This window comes from Eumetopias jubatus, unplaced genomic scaffold (genome assembly GCF_037043125.1).
Source record: "Eumetopias jubatus isolate StellerSeaLion01/CBP00866 unplaced genomic scaffold, mEumJub1_p1.0 scaffold_10, whole genome shotgun sequence".
In the NCBI taxonomy this organism is placed as follows: Eukaryota; Metazoa; Chordata; class Mammalia; order Carnivora; family Otariidae; genus Eumetopias; species Eumetopias jubatus.
The window spans coordinates 9848475-9867249 of NW_028274816.1; the positions used below are offsets into that span (position 1 = coordinate 9848475).

At 37.9% G+C, this 18775-nt stretch overlaps 1 protein-coding gene across 6 annotated transcripts in view; it reads left to right on the forward strand.

Moving 5' to 3' along the window:
* CHD9 (chromodomain helicase DNA binding protein 9) overlaps positions 1-18775 on the forward strand; it is a 168312-nt gene that overhangs the window by 136408 nt on the left and 13129 nt on the right. For 2 of the 6 annotated variants that reach the window (XM_028093242.2, XM_028093273.2), the window contains 7 exons: positions 1916-1958; positions 3151-3370; positions 6254-6456; positions 9314-10222; positions 11239-11402; positions 12272-12544; positions 13283-13451. In XM_028093242.2, the coding sequence (XP_027949043.1) occupies positions 1916-1958; positions 3151-3370; positions 6254-6456; positions 9314-10222; positions 11239-11402; positions 12272-12544; positions 13283-13451 (1981 nt within the window). The remainder of the gene's footprint in view (positions 1-1915; positions 1959-3150; positions 3371-6253; positions 6457-9313; positions 10223-11238; positions 11403-12271; positions 12545-13282; positions 13452-18775) is intronic. The other 4 variants (XM_028093256.2, XM_028093283.2, XM_028093250.2 and 1 more) reach the window with 3 other exon arrangements.

Sequence of the window (18775 nt, forward strand, 5' to 3'; positions counted from 1 at the left end):
TTAAAAGACGAGGGATGTATGTAAAAACAATTTTGTATAACATTAGAAGTGGAAAATACAGTCACTGAAAATTAAAACTCCACAAATAGGTTAACATTGTGCTGAAGAGGCAGATTAGACACAGATCTTGAGAGAAGAAATGATTTAGAAAACAGATTTGAGGAAAGGATCCATAATGTAGCATGACGGCACAGTTTAGCCCAATCAGAAGAGAGAAACCACATAGTCTGTTGAATAGGGAAAGTTTAACGTAAAGAATTATTGGCTATAATAGGGGGACTGAAGTCGTGAGGACTAGCTACTATGCTTAGGGCTGACATAGAGCAGCCAAGGAAGAGCCCCGTCCCTGGCAGGGCTGAGAGGCTGATTTTTTTTTGAGAGAGCATGGCCACACCTCATTGGATGGCAGAACAGTTGTTGTGATGCCCCACTGGCACAACTTGCTGGAAATCCACCCTCCAGGGTTGCCAAGGGAGCTTTTCTTGGGGAAGTGTCTCACTGGAGGTGCTCCACTGCAAAACCACCTGAGGCCGAGGCTACTAGGGAAAGCTGCTGGCCAGTAGGCATGCAAAGAAGCTGCTTGAACTGCAGAGGTGGGCCCTAGGGAAGCTGCTTGTGCTGTAGGAGCTGAGCCTGGGAGGAGTTCACCCAAACCAGAGAAGTAAAACCCTTCTCCTCCTACAGTGTCTCTCTGGCTACCACAACTGAGAAAGCTTAACCTCATACTGGCTGGCAAAAAATATTTAAAGAGCCCAGATCCATTTTCTTAGAGCCAATTAAAGGTATGAGAGGCAATGAATTTAGGGCTGAGAGGCAGTAAATCAATATGAAAAACTCTTTAGAGATGAAGAGGATAGCATAATAGTGTCTGACGTATGTTTAATAGGTATTCCAGAGGGAGTGACCAGAGAGATTAAGGGAGAAGACCTGTTCTAAGAGATCAGCTGAGACATTTTCAGACTTAATGAAAGACATGAATCTTGAGATTCAAGAAATAAAATGAATCTTGACGGGGTAAACACAATTAAATCCACTCCAACAAAACATCCTGGCGAAATTGCAGATATTCCAAAGAGCAGATGTTAAAAGCAACCAGAGTAAAAGACCCACTTACAAAGAAATGATGATAATTCTAACTTCAGGCTTTTCTAAAACAACAGAAAATAGTAGTCATTGGAATAAAACCACCGAAGTTATGAATATATTTACAGTAATGTTGGAATACCTGATTGGAGATGCTCTGTTGACAGATAAAAACTAGATATACAGTACAAGCAAACTGTTCAGGGTTGAAAGAGGAAAGATTTGCAGGTTGTCTAATAATCAAATATGAGAATCAATAAATTATGAGAGTTGGTATACAGAACAACAACAACACAAACAACAAAAAAACCAAACCTGTTATCGATAAAACCTAGGGTATATTTGCAATTAGAGGAAGAGTGGAGGAAAAGCACTTGGCCTAAGCGTGATTATGGAAGGGGAAAATTTTAGTGGAAAATAACTGGACTAAAGTGTACAAGGCAATAGAGAAGTGTAAAAGGGTGGGAATTGAGAACAAGATATTAAAATTTTTAGCTTTGCTCATTAAAAATTTAAAATTCTGTTGCAAAAAGTTCTCTATTACTATTAAGAAGTTTGATTCCCAGGGCACCTGAGTGGCTCAGTCATTAAATGTCTGCCTTCAGCTCAGGTCATGATACCAGGGTCTTGGGATCGAGCCCCACATTGGGCTCCCTGCTCAGTGGGAAGCCTGCTTCTCCCTCTCCCACTCCCCCTGCTTGTGTTCCCTCTCTCACTGTCTCTCTCTCTGTCAAATAAATAAAATCTTAAAAAAAAAAGTTTGATTCCCTTTTCATCTTTAATGTGTCTTGAGCCAATCAACCTATGACAAATTTCCGTTTTCTTTTAAAAGGATGATGTTTCTTCACCAGGAGATCTTGTTATAGCAGATGGAGGTAAATTGCATTTCTCTCTTTTTACTTAGTTTTAGTGGAAATTCACATTCTCATGATACCATGAAATCAATAAACTATTACACTTCTATGACGTTTTAGATGTGTATGAAATTTTTATTGAAGACCATTGTAATCATTACGGGACATACTAGTTGATACGGAATTTAACAGTATTTTTAGTTGCAAATCTTTATGCCGTGACTCACTGAGCTTTTATGGAATCAAAGCTTTGATGATTTTATGGCTTGATTATTAAACTTATGCAGGAGATTTTATCATTAAAGTGCTGATTCAGTAATCCATTCAACAGCTTATTAGTTCCATATTAATATGGAACTGTATTAGGAACCATCCTTTCTCACACCCTTTTTTTGCAAAGCCTTTCTCTGCAGGGTCTTCTTCTTCCTTCTGATTATCAAGATAGAAACATGCTGTCACCAGAGTACCACTCACTCCCAGCTGGCATCCAAGTGGAATAGGGCCTCATCCTTTCACAGTTTGACTAGGAAGGAAGGAGTAGTATTTGCTTAGTGTGAATGATTACCACTTAATTATGTTATATGTAATTATAAGATTAAACCCAGGAAATAGAGAGCTAGATCCTGCATTTTATTAGGTGAATAAAAGCTTAAAAGTGATAGCATTGTCATAGGGAATTTTTTATAATATATGTTCCTCACTTCTGACCTGTAAAATGTTTTGATTCTCACATAGAGATAGATTTAATATAGAAGAAGGCTTTAATTAAAAGAGTTCATAGTATTCAACTTCTCAGGGATTTCAGTTTGACTTTTAATTCATTTAAGCTTAAGGCATTTGAGTATTAGCCAGCCGGTAAAATGTATTAGACCTGGAAATGCAAGAGTTGTATTTTCTGTGTAAGGGATGCTCAGTAGATACTATTGTGGTTCTTTATTCCACTGTGACCTACTTACTTTGAGCTGTTCTTTAAGTTTGTTGTAATGTTTTTAGAGCTGTAGTAAAAAGAAAACTTCTTTATAATGAGAGGTTTGGCCTGTGTGGGTTTTTTTTCCACATAATCAGATTGAAAGAAAAAGATTTTAAAAAGTAAGGAAATTTTGCTGTTTTTATGAGTTTCATTTCAGTATCTGTTTAGTTTTGGGGGGCAGGGTTGTTTTCTGTTTTCAGTTGGCTTTTTTTTTATTATTGACATGAATTTCTTTAAATATAGATGGTCAACTGATGGAAGGTGATAAAATTTATTGGCCAACTCAGTCAGCTTTAACTACACGTTTGAGGCGTCTCATCACTGCATATCAGCGTACTAATAAAAACAGACAAATCCAGCAGATACAGCCTACTTTCTCAGTGCCTGCCAGTGTAATGCAGCCTCTTTACGAAGAAGCCACTCTCAATCCTAAAATGGCAGCCAAGATAGAAAGACAGCAGAGGTAAGACAATGGCACTAAATTTTTAATATTAGTGTAATAATTGTATAAATGTAGTTATTCAGAAGGCTGTTAGAGTGTGATTATCTCACTTTGTGAAAAACATATATAGGAAGAGAAGTTGGTCAAAGCAAAGTGTTTTATGCATGCACGCACATGCGTATATATATATATATATATATATATACACTCATACACACATATACAACAAATATGGTCAAAGATTATTGCATTTTATAGTTCCTAGCCATGCTTCATATTTAATCATTTTGTCATGCTTATAAACAGTGAGTTACTAAAGAAATGAAGTTGCAAAACAAACTCAAGAATTATTAATAAATTGAATAATTATTAATTGGTTAATTATTAATAAAGCATACATTTAAAGTACATGAAATAAAGTCCCTTCTACCTTATTTTTACATTACAAAATTTATGAAATATAAGAATGTATGGAAGGCAAGTCCATTTATGCTTTATACAGAGAATGAACCCTTGGAACTACTGATATCAAAGGGGGACAAAATGGTAGACCTTTTTGCAAGAGAACTTGTTAAGAAGACAGGCATGCTTCTCTCCTTCCAAAAGCCTTAACTTCTTAAAAAGGATAGAGTATGTTGAAAAGAATAGCAATATTCTGCAATAACCTGGCCTCCATGTTAAGCCGGGGTCCTTGGATGTTCTCTGGAAAATATATCATTGTTCTTTTGTATTATTTGCAGCACAGTCATTGTAACCAGAATTTAGTTAGTCTGACTTAAACTTAAACTTAAACATCTTAAGTTTAGATGTCCTAGACATAATCTTCTTCAAATACTACTACCTCAGCAAATATACTGTTTCAGTTATCTATAATAGCATAATAACCGCCACCCCAAAATGTGGTGACTTAAACATCAGTTTTTTATTTCTCACGATTCTATGGGTTGACCAGGTGGTTTTTCTGCTCCCCATGGTGTTGGCAGGAGTGCTGAGATGGCCGGAGGGAGAAAGTGGCCTCACCCACATGGCTGGCAGTTGGCTCTGGGAACTGGAATGAGGAAGCATTCCCAGTGGCAAAGGCAGAAGAAGCTGCGATTTCTTAAGGCCCAGCCTCGGGGTTACAAAGTGTCACTTCTCCCACATTCTTCTGTGGGTCAAAAAAAGTCATAGGGCCAGCCATGATTAAAGGGAGAGGGAAATAGATTGCACCTCTCCGTGGGAAGACGGGAACTCTTGGCCATCTTTAACCTCCCGTATGCATTTTCCCTTGGTCAGATCTGGATTAATCTTCCTAAAAGTCTAGCTTTATCATGATAGTCCATGACTCCTTATTTACTACAGGTATAAAGTTTGTTCTTAAGTCTCGGTTCAAGAGTCTCTTCAGTTTCAGCATGGATTTCTAATTCTGTCCAGTACTCTTCCCTCAGCCATAATGTCCGATGTATGCTTGACTCAATACCTAGCTTATATTGTTCCAATCACCTGGGACACCCTTCTTCCCACTCTTCAGTCCAAACCTAGCCCCTCCTTCAGAGCTCAACGCCTGTCCTAGCTCTTCTAATAATTTTTTTCTCAACCGGTCCAGCTCACTTTATTGTTGCCTGCACTCAGCGCTTATCCAAATAAACTATGCATTGTCACACTAATATGTCATTAAGAACATTGATCTTTGCCTTTCTATGTCTTGTCTTTCTAAGTTGTCAATTCTTTGAGGGTAGACACTGTCACATTTCTGTGTGTCCTGTGCAATCTTTTAATCCATCCTTTGTATTCTATTCCTACTTTCTTCCCCCAGATGCAAGGTTCATATGATTTTATTGGTTTCCCAGGCTATTTCTATATCAGTATTACATTAATCTTCTTAAGGTAGCACTATGATGAAAATGGCCTGTTGATGTTTTTCAAAGGTCTTGTACATTCTTTCTCGTTCACACAATTCCATAACTTAACCAGGAAAAAGTGTCCATAAATTAGACTGTGGAGATCTGTAGTGTGTGAGGATAATATTACCTTCTTAAAATATCCTTAGGAGCTTTCAACTGAACAGAGACTATTTTTGGCCAAACATATGGAGTGTTTCATAATCTGACCCCAACCCTATGTCCTTCTGTCCCCAATATGAGCCATATCCTTGTCAATGTGGAGTGCTCATCATACCCCCAAAATGTAGATTACTTCCTACTTTGCTTATACTGTGCCCTCTTTCTAGAATTCCTAGGCTGATCTCCACCTTGTTCCATCTTAAATACCACTTACTTCTATGATGCTTTCTTGATCACTCAGGTCTGAAGTGGTCCTCCCGTTTCCTGTGCTCTCCTAAAAGTCTTGGTTTCTATAACACATAAAACTGTAACATACTACCTTATACCAGAAATAGGTTTGAAATTTTTTGTCTTTTCCCTAAAGGTAGGGTCATCGTGTCTTACATAATCTGTATCCCCTGTGTATTTTCTTACAGAGCAGATGTGCAATAAACTATTATTGTCTGAAGGAAAAGAAGCATGGTTGGATAGATGAGTCAGCTAACATTTTTTTAAAGACTCATTTATTTATTTGAGACAGAGTGTGTATGAGTGCATGAGTGGGGGAAGGGGTAGAGGGAGAGAATACCCAAGCAGACTCCTGCTGAGCACAGAGCCCAAAGCCCAACACGGGGCTCAATCCCACGGGCCATGAGATCAGGACCAGAGCCTAATCCAAGAGTTGTACGCTTGGACTGAGCCACCCAGGCGCCCCTCAACTAGCATTTTTAAATGTATTTGCAAGGCAGTATCCTGCACTTAATCCTTTAAAGTGTTGGGTACTTGAAATGGTTTAAATTTTATTATAGTCCTTATATTCAGCATTAATAAATATTTATTTTAGTGACCAGTGTGACTTTTTCTCTAATCTGACTCTAAATAGATGGACAAGAAGAGAAGAAGCTGACTTTTATAGAGTGGTGTCTACATTTGGAGTGGTATTTGACCCTGATAGAGGCCAATTTGATTGGACAAAATTTAGAGCTATGGCTAGGCTGCATAAGAAAACTGATGATAGCTTGGAGAAGTATTTGTATGCATTCATGTCTATGTGTCGGAGGGTTTGTCGTCTTCCTTCCAAAGAAGGTAGGTATAAAATTTCTGTCTTTGCTGGTTTGAGTCGAAGAAGCAAAAAGCACTAAAATTCAGAAATTTCTAACTTGTTTATTTCAGTACTATCTAATTCACATCAGTAATTTTTCAGAATTGTAAATAAACTATGTTCAAAGATCTCTCTGTTTGTTAATCCTCCTATTAAAATGAGATCTAAAAAGAATAAAGTTACACCCTGAGTTTTGAGGAATGGCCAGTGGTTATTCAGTATTAGACTGATGATCAGGGAAGGTAGAAGATACGTGGTAGCTTGTGAACAGAACTAACCTGTGTATTTAGTCCATCAGATAGGAACTGTGTTAGAGGGCTTATTTACATGAATAATCTTTTGAAGAATGAGGCCTCTGCTCAAAGGACATTTTAAAGAGTTTTAGTAGGGAAAAAAAAAAAATCACCCAAAGCCTTCAAAAAAAAAAAAGAAAGAAAGAAAAGAAAAAGAACAACTACTCAGACGTGCTGATGCTCAGCCAAGGCCCTGTTCTGGGCTGAATTTCATTGTCTTCGAGGCCCAGAGAAATAGCTCATCCTGCCAGCAACCCCTGTCGATAATGCTGTTATTAGCCACCATCTCCATTCTTCATTGAATATGATTTCTGACTACTAAACCCAATGCCTTCCTACTTCTGTTTCATAGTAAAAATATAAGTGGCTAATAAAAGGATGTAAATTCCACATGAGTTTGTTTGCTTGTTTTAGTTTTAGGTCCTAACAGATCTGTTGTCATTCCACTGAATAGAGTAGCCCATCACTTGATTACCCAAATACCAGATGATTCAGAGTAGATTTTAGTCTATTTAAACGTCTTTTGTAAGGCTAACAATGGTTTAAAAAGACAGATAAAGCAAAGTATTGCGTCTTCTGTTACTTATGTTTGCCAAGAGGCCCTCATTTCTTTTTTTATTTTCTTAATTCCCATCAACAATGTAAAATGTGGTGAATAAATTAACCACTTTGGACTCCAGTTTTAAAACAAAAAGGAAAGGATTAATTACTAAATAGTCATTGAAAAGATAGTGTTTTCTTGTTGGAAATGGGAGTGAAGTTTTACTTAGATCAGTTTTCCAAACTTCCTCAGGTCACAGAGCCCCTACTGTCTAATTTTTCACAGCACCTGAGGCCAAAAGTTCTGTTTAATGAATAATTAGATCCAAACAACGTAATGAGTATTATGTCCAACAGTCTAGTAATTGTTTGAAAACATAATATAAATTGAAAGCAAAAATACTACTTTTCTTTCTTAAATAGCCACACTTCCTTGCCAATGTGATGTGTACACCTGTCAGGCACTGTACAACTCTTCAAACCTTGGAGGTAGAATGGATACTCCCACTCTTGTTTCCTGCTCCATTTCTTCTTTTTTTTTTATAACTGTTTATTTTGAACTACTTTTAGACTTTAAGAAAAGTTGCAAAAACCAATAGAAGTTTCCATGTATCTCTCCCTTTGCTTCCCCTACTATAAAATCTGACATGACTGATTATAGTATCATTATCAGACCAGGAAATTAACATTAGTACAGTGCCATTAACTAAACTGAATACTTAGTCAGTCCTTTCCAGTTTGTCCACTGACGTCCTTTTTTATTCCAGGATCCCGCATTCTATTTGGTTGGTCTTTCCTCTTAGCTTTCTATAGTCTGTAAGAGACCCTCAGTTTTTCTCGTCTTTCATGACCCTGATATCTTAGAAATATATTGATTAGTTATTTTGCCACAAATCCCTCAATTTGGATTTGTCTTACATTTTCATATGGTTGCATTGAGGTTGCGCATTTTTATTAAGAGTACCACAGAAATGGTGTGTCCTTCTCAGAAAGTACCATAGGTTCAGAATGTCAGAATGTCCAACACTGATGGTGTTGCCCTTGATTGCTTGGTTACGATAGTTTGTGCTGTTTCTCCAGTGTAAAATTGCTGTCTTTTACCCTGAAGTTAAAAGAAATCTTGAGATACTTTGAGACCCCACAAGTCCTGTTTCTTCTCAAACTTTCACCCATTGACTTAACTATCCATGAGTAGGTCCTTGTGTGTAACAGTTTTTACTGTGGAATTCTGCAAGCAAGGATTGTTGCTTCGCTTTCCTCTGCTGATCAATTATTTATTCATATCCGAATGGACTCAGATATTTATTTTATCCTATAAGTTATAACCCAATACTCTCATTGTTTTGATGCTCAAATTGTATGAGCTCCTTTAAGTGACCCCTGCATTATTTCAACAAACCCTTATCTTTTTTTGAATACTTCTAAACTGCCAGTATCTCTGCCCAAAGATATAACCCCATCGAAAGGAAGATCGCAAGGTCTAACGTTGAAACTGAACCAGCTCAAACCATTACTTCACATAACATTTGACAATGTTCCTGCATTTCCCTCAAATTTTAAGGAAGCCTTTGGTGTTCCTGTGAGTTCACTGTAATGCACCGAGTTACCTTGGTGCAGTAGGGATATGTGGACTTCTTTTTGTTTATGAGGTATGATTTACAGTTTTAATTTGTATTTATAAATGAGTTCAAGTAAGTGTTTTTCTTTTTGATTAAGGCATAGATTAGTCAAGACAGCTCATAGGGAGTTTTTAAAATTCTTGTATTCACATGCTTCTAAAAAAATGTTATGTTTTACTTACTTTCAGAAGATCCAGTGTTATCTATTATATGTATGGATTTTGGTGCTTCTTTTTAAAATTTCTATTTTTCCTCATTTAAAAATATTAAAAAATTCTGGAAGCTACGCAATGATACTGAGTAGAGGTACATTTTAGAAGGTGCATTACTTGTTTTAAATCTGTAACAAAGGTTTTTGAGGTTAATGTTTTTGTTCTCATTTTACATAGAATTGGTGGATCCAAATATTTTTATCCAGCCAATCACAGAAGAGCGTGCTTCTAGGACTTTGTACCGTATTGAACTTCTAAGGAAAGTACGGGAACAGGCCCTCCGGCACCCACAATTGTTTGAACGCTTGAAGCTTTGCCATCCAAATCCAGACTTACCAGTCTGGTGGGAATGTGGCCCTCATGATAGGGACTTGCTCATCGGAGCCGCTAAACATGGGGTGAGCCGAACAGACTATCACATTCTTCGTGATCCTGAACTCTCCTTTATGGCAGCTCAGAGGAACTACAGTCAAAGTAAGATGGCTCATTCGAGGACTTCTACCCCACTTTTACAGCAATATCAAGTAGCACTTTCTGCTTCTCCACTTACCTCTCTGCCTAGGCTCCTAGATGCTAAAGGTATTATTCTAGAGGATATGAAAGTTAAAAGTGAAAATCTTAAAGAGGAGCCTCAGTCTTCTGAAGAAGAATCTATGTCTTCTGAGGAAACCAGGACACTAATAAAGTCTGAGCCTGTAAGTCCAAAGAACGGTGTTTTACCACAGGCCCCTGGAGACCAGAGATCTGGTGGAAAAGGTGAAACAGACAGACGCATGGTTGCAGCCAGAACAGAACCCCTAACTCCGAACCCAGCTTCTAAGAAACAGCGAGTCCACAAAAGAGGATCCGAATCTAGTTCTGAGTCTGACTCTGATTCGGAGAGATCATCCTGTTCTTCCAGATCATCTTCTTCCTCGTCTTCCTCCTCCTCTTGTTCCCACTCTCGATCGGGCTCTAGCTCTTCTTCATCCTCCTCTTGTTCCTCAGCTTCGTCTTCATCCTCATCCTCATCCTCTTCCTCGTCATCATCCTCTTCATCTTCATCAGAAGAGAGTGACAGTGAAGAAGAAGAAGTCCAGAAGCGAGGTATATGCACAAAGTGCTTTTGCTGTTTTAAGACATTCCAAGTGAAAATGAAGAGCATTTGGTTCAGATAACTTCAGCATGTTTAAAATTGTTGACTGATATCTCATATTCACAGATTTGCTTAGAGAAGCACTAGTGAGAAAGAAACTAGAATTCCTGGTACACACTCCCTATTCAGTACTCAAGGCATTGCAAAATGGGTTCTTCAGACAGAAATTAGGCATTTTACACAATAATTTTAGTTCTTTGGGATCACCTTCAATTGCGCGTTACGTTTTTCTCTGAACAAGTTGATCAGTAAACAAATCAGGATTATATTCTATAACCGCCACCAGGATTTTTAGATTAAGCGGTCAGACCGACAATAGTATCATAGGCCCTACTTGGCAGCTGTCTGCTCAGCACTACAGGATAGGAACTACAGCTCGCCAGCACAGTAGTGTCCAGCGGCCCTCTCCTGAGTGTGCTCACCGCAGCCCACAGTTCACATGCAAGGAAATGGGTTAACATGGAGTGGGCGCAGGAGCCGTTCTTGCCTAGGGAACCTCATTAGCCCACAGGAGCCAAAGTCTCTTGTAACAACTCTAGGGACATAAGTTTCAGGGTGACCACAAGGATATGCCCCATTATAGGAGTCCCCTCCTCAGAGAATGTCAGTATACCCTCCAGGTATCTATGGTCCTCCCAGTCCAAATGCAATTCATCAGTCAGGAGTTTATCTGTTTCCAGGAAGCAGACCGACAGAGTTTACTGAGGGTCACATTTTCATGCAGAAAGGGATGTTTTGTTAACCCTTTCCCCTCAAACTCCTTAACGCCACTTATTTTGCTTTCATGCTAATTTTTTAAACAACGAATACTTTATTCTAGGTGAATTTTTTCCTTTTTTTTTTTACCATTTGTTTTTACTTCTAACTTTTTCCTTTTTAAATATATCTGAGTAATTATGTAAGTTTTGAAAAGTATATATAAACTTGTTTTATGCAGTTTTTTTGAAACAGTCATAATTGTTCTTAGCAGAAGGTACCCCTCACGTGAAAGCCTATGATGAAGAAAGTGTCGCATCACTGAGCACTACCCAGGATGAGACCCAGGATAGTTTCCAGATGAACAACGGGACGCCAGAGTCCTCTTACATCTTACAAGGTGGATACATGCTAGCAGCTTCATATTGGCCAAAGGTAAATGAATAATGTCCTGCTGGAACAGATCATTTTTTGAGTATTTTTCTTGTTGCTTTAATGGTAGATACTCTTCTCCTACGGAAAAATAGGTCACCATAAAACATAGGGCGGCATTTTGGTGTTAGCCTCAAAAGTATCAACTGGTATAAGTAAATAGGTGTACTGGAATATGTATGTTTCTCAACCTAACCTTAGAATATTTAGAATAAGAGATAATGAACGCTTAGGTTCGCGTACAAGTTATGAAATACATGCTTTGAGCTGAGTCTCCTTGGAGAAACTTACTTAGTCATTGGTGACTTAGAAAAAAAAAGTTCACTGGGGCGCCAGTGGGTGGCTCAGTCATTGAGCGTCTGCCTCCGGCTCAGGTCATGGTCCTAGGGTCCTGGGATCGAGCCCCACATCGGGCTCCCTGCTTGGCAGGAAGCCTGCTTCTCCATCTCCCACTCCTCCTGCTTGTGTTCCCTCTCGCTGTGTCTCTCTCTGTCAAATAAATAAATTAAATCTTTGGAAAAAAAAGAAAAAAGGTCACTTAGGTACATATGCTTTCAGTGGTAGAAGTTCAGATTGGATTAATACAATCCTTTCTGTATATGGCTAGACTAGAACTACCTTTTTTACAAAGAACCTGTATTACTTGTGTGCTATAACAATAACTAAAGATTATATCATAAATATTTTTGAACTCCAGTGGAAATTTGTACATGAATTCTTACAGATTTATGATATGGGTGTGCGAATATGCATACATACCAAATACACATATGTTGTACCGGGGTTAAATCCATCAAGGCCCTGAGCCATTTCATCTCCAAAGGTCTGGCCTGATTGTTAACATCACACTTTGATGTGGCATGCTCTTCCAGGACCGCGTGATGATCAACCGGCTGGACAGTATTTGTCAAACAGTGCTGAAAGGGAAGTGGCCTTCAGCTAGAAGAAGTTATGATGCCAACACAGTGGCTTCTTTCTATACCACAAAACTGCTGGACAGCCCTGGTGCAGCTACAGAATATAGTGAACCCAGTGTACCCACTCCCCCAGGTGCCGGTGTTAAAGAAGAACACGATCAGTCAACACAGATGTCAAAGGTGAAGAAGCATGTACGAGAAAAGGAGTTTACAGTGAAAATCAAAGACGTATGTTTATTTTTATTGCCCTAGGACCCGATTGCGATTACGTGTGCAGCATGCTTTTTCTGCAAGTGGCTGCCTGCCCTCACTCTTACTTCCTTCACATACTTGTTTTCTGGTATTTGGATTGTTTTCTTTTTGATATCCAGGTTATTAAACTTGAATATTCTACTAGAAGGATCATCATTTAATATGTTTCTCTACCTGTACTTCTGAAAATAGTCCTTCTGCCGATCAAGAATGCTTTTCTTAAACAGTCTGACAAATTCTAATTGTTTTGGTTCTTTTATATAATATTTAAATGGTATGTCCGTGCACTTCCTCTTTTAAACATTTAGCATGCCCTGTTATCAGTAACATTTCATTTTTCAGTATGATTTTTGAAGCTAAATGGATTACTCCATGTCTAATATAGGTAACATCCTGTGAAATGTCATTTGAATAATGTACTTAGAGATGTATGTCCGAAGCTGATAGTGTTAACAATGTACTAGTTACACAAAAAGCTTTGTCTTGCTCAGAAAAGTGTGTATAGTACCTGGATTTTTTTCTTTTAAGAAAGAAAACTTAATATTCATTATAGAAGTGGGTTGATTTTTTTTCATTAGTTGATTTCAGAATAAGCAGAGAACTTGATTAATGTTTCAGGGTTTTTACTTCACTTTTTCTAAGTAAAAAAATTCTCTTAATAACTGAAATGAGTTTTTTAATTTTTCCTTTCTTGATAATGGTGTTTGTTAACAGGAAGGTGGTTTGAAGTTGACATTTCAGAAGCAAGGGCATGCTCAGAAAAGACCGTTCGAGGGTGAAGACGGTGCCCTGGGGCAGCAGCAGTACCTGGCTCGGCTCCGGGATCTGCAGAGCGCATCAGAGACCAGCCTCGCCAGTTTCCCCAAATCCATGCCCGTGTCAGGTGACTATGACGGTAGTAACTGCCTTGGCATGAAATACTCCTGCTGTCATTCCCAAATTCTCTTTTACTTATTCCTGTTCATATATATATATATATAAAATTTTCGATATTTAGATCTTAATCAGTACCTGGTGGGGCTTTTAACGTGACATTTTAAAGCAGGGTGCAATTTTATTTTGGGGTCCTAAATATCTGGGTGGAAATACTCTGTCAAGTAGTTTTATGCAGATACAAGTTCAAAGAGCATATCAACATGAAAGCAGATTGTGAATGTAAAGGCAGACACCTAAATCACAAATTAGTGGTGATTAGTAGAGGAAGTTAAAATGAGAAGTTCTAGAAAGACTTTGGAGATAGTATAGTTCAGTCATCTACAGGATCCAGGAATTGTTATAACTAATCCCTGAAAGATAATCCTTCATTCTCATGGAATATTTGCAAGAAAAGATTGTTCTGACCTAAAACAGCCCTTTTTATTACTGGGCAGCTCTGATTATCACAAAATTCCTTCTTATTTGGAAGCAAATTTTACCTGCAGTTGGTTTTTCTTAATGACTGAAATTGTGTCTTTAAAGCCATCACAGATTCAGCCTATTCCCATGTCTACATGATAATCTTAACATTTTGAAAGCAACGATCATATCTCCTCCTTTTGGGACTGTATCTCTTCTAACATTTTGACACTTTGAATCAACAGTATTTATTAAATACCAAATTGGAGCCATGAGTTGTGTGCTCTATAGGCATTGAGGAATCGATAAGAAGCTTGTTTTGTTGATCTTGGTCTAATGTGCCTTAATTTGTCTGTGTCCCTTTTATAAACCGTAATATCAAAAGTTGAGAATTTTACTCAGGATCAGCTGAATCTTTAAAAAGTGCAAGTTGATTAATGACTTGAATTTCCATCATACCTTCCATTTACATAAGGCTAAGGAATGTGTTTCAGTATTTACTAAATCTGGTTGCCATGTAGTATTTAAAAACATTTCAGAACTCCTGTTGTGCATGTGCACGGTGTGTGGAATTCCTAGGATTGGGGAACATAATGCTTTATTATAAGTGTTAAATTGGTAGTTATGCCCAATTGCTGCTACTGTGACTTTTTAATTATAAATTACAATTAGATTATAAATTAGTATCATCAGCATTACTTTGGTCTCTTACAGATTCATTAACCATTCTTTGTAATTCTCCAGTTACTGGACTTTCAGACATGTGTAGCTTTGCAGTTCAAATATGAATCAGCCATGCTTCTGTCACTGAAGTATAACTTCCCCAAACCATGCTTTTCATTGACAGTATTGTATTTAGGGAGCTCTGGTTTTTTTATAAGAAAATGGGAGGGGGCACATCTGGGTGGTTCAGTCGGTTAAGCATCTGCCTTTGGCTCAGGTCATGATCTCTGGGATCAAGTCCCACATCAGGCTCCCTGCTCAGCGGGGAGCCTGCCTCTCCCTCTCCCCCTGCTCATATGCTTGAGTGCTCTCTCTCTCTCTCTCTCTCTCTCAAATAAATAAATAAAATCTTAAAAAAGGGGAGAGTGTAGGAGGATGGGGTAAATGGGTGATGGGCATTAAGGAGGGCATGTAATGTAATGAGCACTGGGTATTATATGCAACTGATAATCACTGAACTCTGCCTGTGAAACTAATACACTATATGTTAATGAATCGAATGGAAATAAAATTTTAAAAAAATAAGAAATACCACTGCTTGTACTCTGATAACTCCATTATAAAATGGGATTGACACTTCTATCATTTGAACATTTCATTGCTATTGCAGCTGAAGGTTGTACAGCCTTCACCTTTAAGTAACTCTTGGGTAAATAATATTATCTTTAATAGTACAAGCAGTAATTGTAACACAGTCTGCAGTAATATAAGATATTTAAAAGCCTTAAACATTAACCAGATAGAGTTATTATCTAAGCATTATAGTTCATCCATCTTAATTATTGCAAACGTGAAATCTAGATTTGTCTTCCAACACGACTCTTAGGAAACCTGTTAACAATTTTTTGCCTTACTTTTCTTGTCTGTGAAACGAGCAGTTGGGGGAGGAGAAAGGTAGCATTGCTGGGTGGGTTAAATAATATATGTAGAGCGGCTACTATGGAGCATGGCACTTAATTAGATGCTAAACCGATGTTAAAATTTAACCGATGTTAAAATCTAAAACCTCACAGGTTTTAGAATTAGATACTGAATAAATGCTATTATTATAGTTATTAATATCCCAAAGCCTAAGCCCTTTTTATGTTTATGTGGGTACCCTCTGAATTTTATCCAAAAGTTTCAAGTAAAGATACAAGTTGTGATGTAATTTAATTAATGAAGGGAATAGTAAAACAGCATAAATTACAGTAGGACAAAACTAAAGAACCCATTCCAGAAACTCCTAGAATAGTGAACAGAGGATGATAATAGAACCGCCAAACAACCTGGGGTTGAATTTTGTCATATACTGGCTGTGACATTGGGCCAGTAACTTAAAGCTTCTGATCTCATTTATAAAATAGGCTTAATAATACCTCTATGTTTTTGTTGTTTTGTTTTTGATGATTTAAGAAAACATTTGTTAAACCTAGCTCAGTGTATGGCACCTAGTAGGCATTCGACGAAAAGAAACTTTTTTTTTAATGTTTCTTTTTTTTTTTCTTTTAAGGTTTTGACTTATCTATTTATTTGACACAGAGAGAGAGAAAGCAAGAGGGAACACAAGCAGGGGGAGTGGGAGAGGGAGAAGCAGGCCTCCCAGCCAAGCAGGGACCCCGATGCGGGGCTCGATCCCAGGACCCTGGGATCCTGACCTGAGCCGAAGGCAGCCGCTTAACGACTGAGCCACCCAAGCACCCCAAAAGAAGCTATTTTTAATATTGCTATAATTACATCTAAGATAAATGCAATACAAGCTTTATAGAATAGATAGGTTAAATTTTCCATTTTGGATTCTAGCTTAAAATAAATCAGTAATGGGGGCGCCTGGGTGGCTAAGTCATTAAGCGTCTGCCTTCGGCTCAGGTCATGATCCCAGGGTCCTGGGATTGAGCCCCACACGGGGCTCCCTGCTCAGTGGGAAGCCTGCTTCTCCCTCTCCCACTCCCTTTGCTTGTGTTCCCTCTCTCACTGTCTCTCTGTCAAATAAATAAATAAAATCTTAAAAAAGGAAAAGAAAGACAGACAATCACGATAGTATCTGACTGGCCAAATAGAATTATGTTTATGAAAGGCCAAATAGGGTATGTTTATAAATGTACACTTTGGTGTGTATACAATTGTTTTTCCAGAGATAATTATATTAAGTACTTTTTTATATACCATTGGAATAGCAGTAAAGGGAAAGTAAAAAGTAATGTAAGACACTGTCTGCCTTTCAGTTGCTTGGTAGACCAAGGCCTACATGTTAAAATATTAGACAAGTCATTAAAAAAACAAGATAATATGTTTTGCTACACAGCACATTATAGTTAAAAAATACGGGAGAAGAGGGAAGTCACTACTGTCTAGAAACTTAGGCAAAGTCCTCTGAAAGAGGTAGAATTGAACAGGATTTATAAGAGGAAGATCAGATAATGGTCTTTCTGGAAAGTGACATCCATGGGAAGGGGGAAAGGGGCAGGGAACAGCATGGACCAGAGACTTGATAGTAGACTTTGTGATAAGACTGACCTCGCTAGTGTGTAAATTCCTACTGGAGAGAGATTTGTATGAAAGCAGAGCCTGCTTAGAAAAGGTGAATCCAGATTATAGACAATGTGAAAACAGCTGGGACAGGGATTGGGGTTGGGGAAAGGGGCTGATGTAAGCCATTTCATTCATATTAGAATAAGAAACCATGAGAACTTCTTATAAAATAGAATGGTACTTCTAAAAAATGATACTTTGGGAAAGCTGGTTTATTATTATACCTAAAATGTACTACAGTGAAAGTATTTTCAAATCATATTTATAATATTTTGTTAATCTGGTTATAATGAAATTCACTTTGTAGATAATGAAAGCTTTTCTTTTTTTATAAAGTTATGTCACATTCCTAGGCAGAGGGTCATAGGGAAAGGGAGGAAAAAATGAAACAAGACGAAACCAGAGAGGGAGACAAACCATAAGAGACTGTTAATCTCAGGAAACAAACTGAGGGTTGCTGGAGGGGAGGGGGGTGGGGGGATGAGGTGCCTGGGTGATGGAGGGTGTGTGTTGTGGTGAGTGCTGTGTATTGTGGAAGACTGATGAATCACAGAACTGTACCCCTGAAACAAATAATACATTATATGTTAATAATAAAACAATTTTTTAAAGACAAAAATAAATAAAAATTAAGAAGTTATGTCACATTCCTTTTGTGCTTTTATATGCAAACATCGTTTTTAATCATTGTAACTAGCTATTCCTTACCATATGAATTAAGGTACCATTTTGAAACTGAGATGTGGTGAATATAAGTGGCCCCCGTAAGGTTACATGACCAGCCAAAGGGCAACTCCTTATTCAGGTATATACTGGACTTGATCTAAAAATTCTCCTTGAATGATTGAAAACATTTCTCACTATAAACTGTGAACTATTTAAAAAAAAATCTCATCCTTAACATTTTCTTTTTTCTTAAGATTTATTTATTTTAGAGAGAGAGAGACAGCAGTGGGGAGGGGCAGAGGGAGAGGGAGAGATTGTCTTAAGCAGACTCCACTCTGAGCACAGAGTCCGACATGGGGCCCAGTCTCACCACCCTGAGATCACGACCTGACCCGAAACCAAGAGTCAGAGCTTAACCGTCTGTGCCACCCAGGCACCCCAATATTTTCTTTTAACAAGAGAGTTCTGGATTATGTACTTTTTGAGGACAGGAACTGCATTTAACTCATCTTTGAACCATCATAATACCTCATAGCTACGTATAAGCTATTTGATAAATATTTATTCATTGGAAAAAATGGCTGAGTGCATGGAACTGTTTCATTCATACCTCTTACCTACATTTTTATTGAGAGTCTACTGAAATGAGGAATGATAAAGGTCAGTTTGACTTGGCAACTAAAAAGTTAGTGCTGATCCTAAAATACCTTAAGAAGGTTGGCACAGGACCAGACTATAGGACATTGAGGAATACGTTGGTCGTAAAGAAGGAGGAACACAACAAACACCAACCTTTCAAAAGTTTCGAAAGTTATAAAAAGGCTGAAAGAGGCTTATTTTTTGTTTGAGTTAGGCCATGTTTTTAAGTTGAGGAGAAGACTCTAGAATAAGATATTTTGGCACAAGAAAGTAAAGATAGTTGAAAAAACAAGCTTTCAGAAAAGGTAGGAATTAATGGATTCAAAGAAGAAG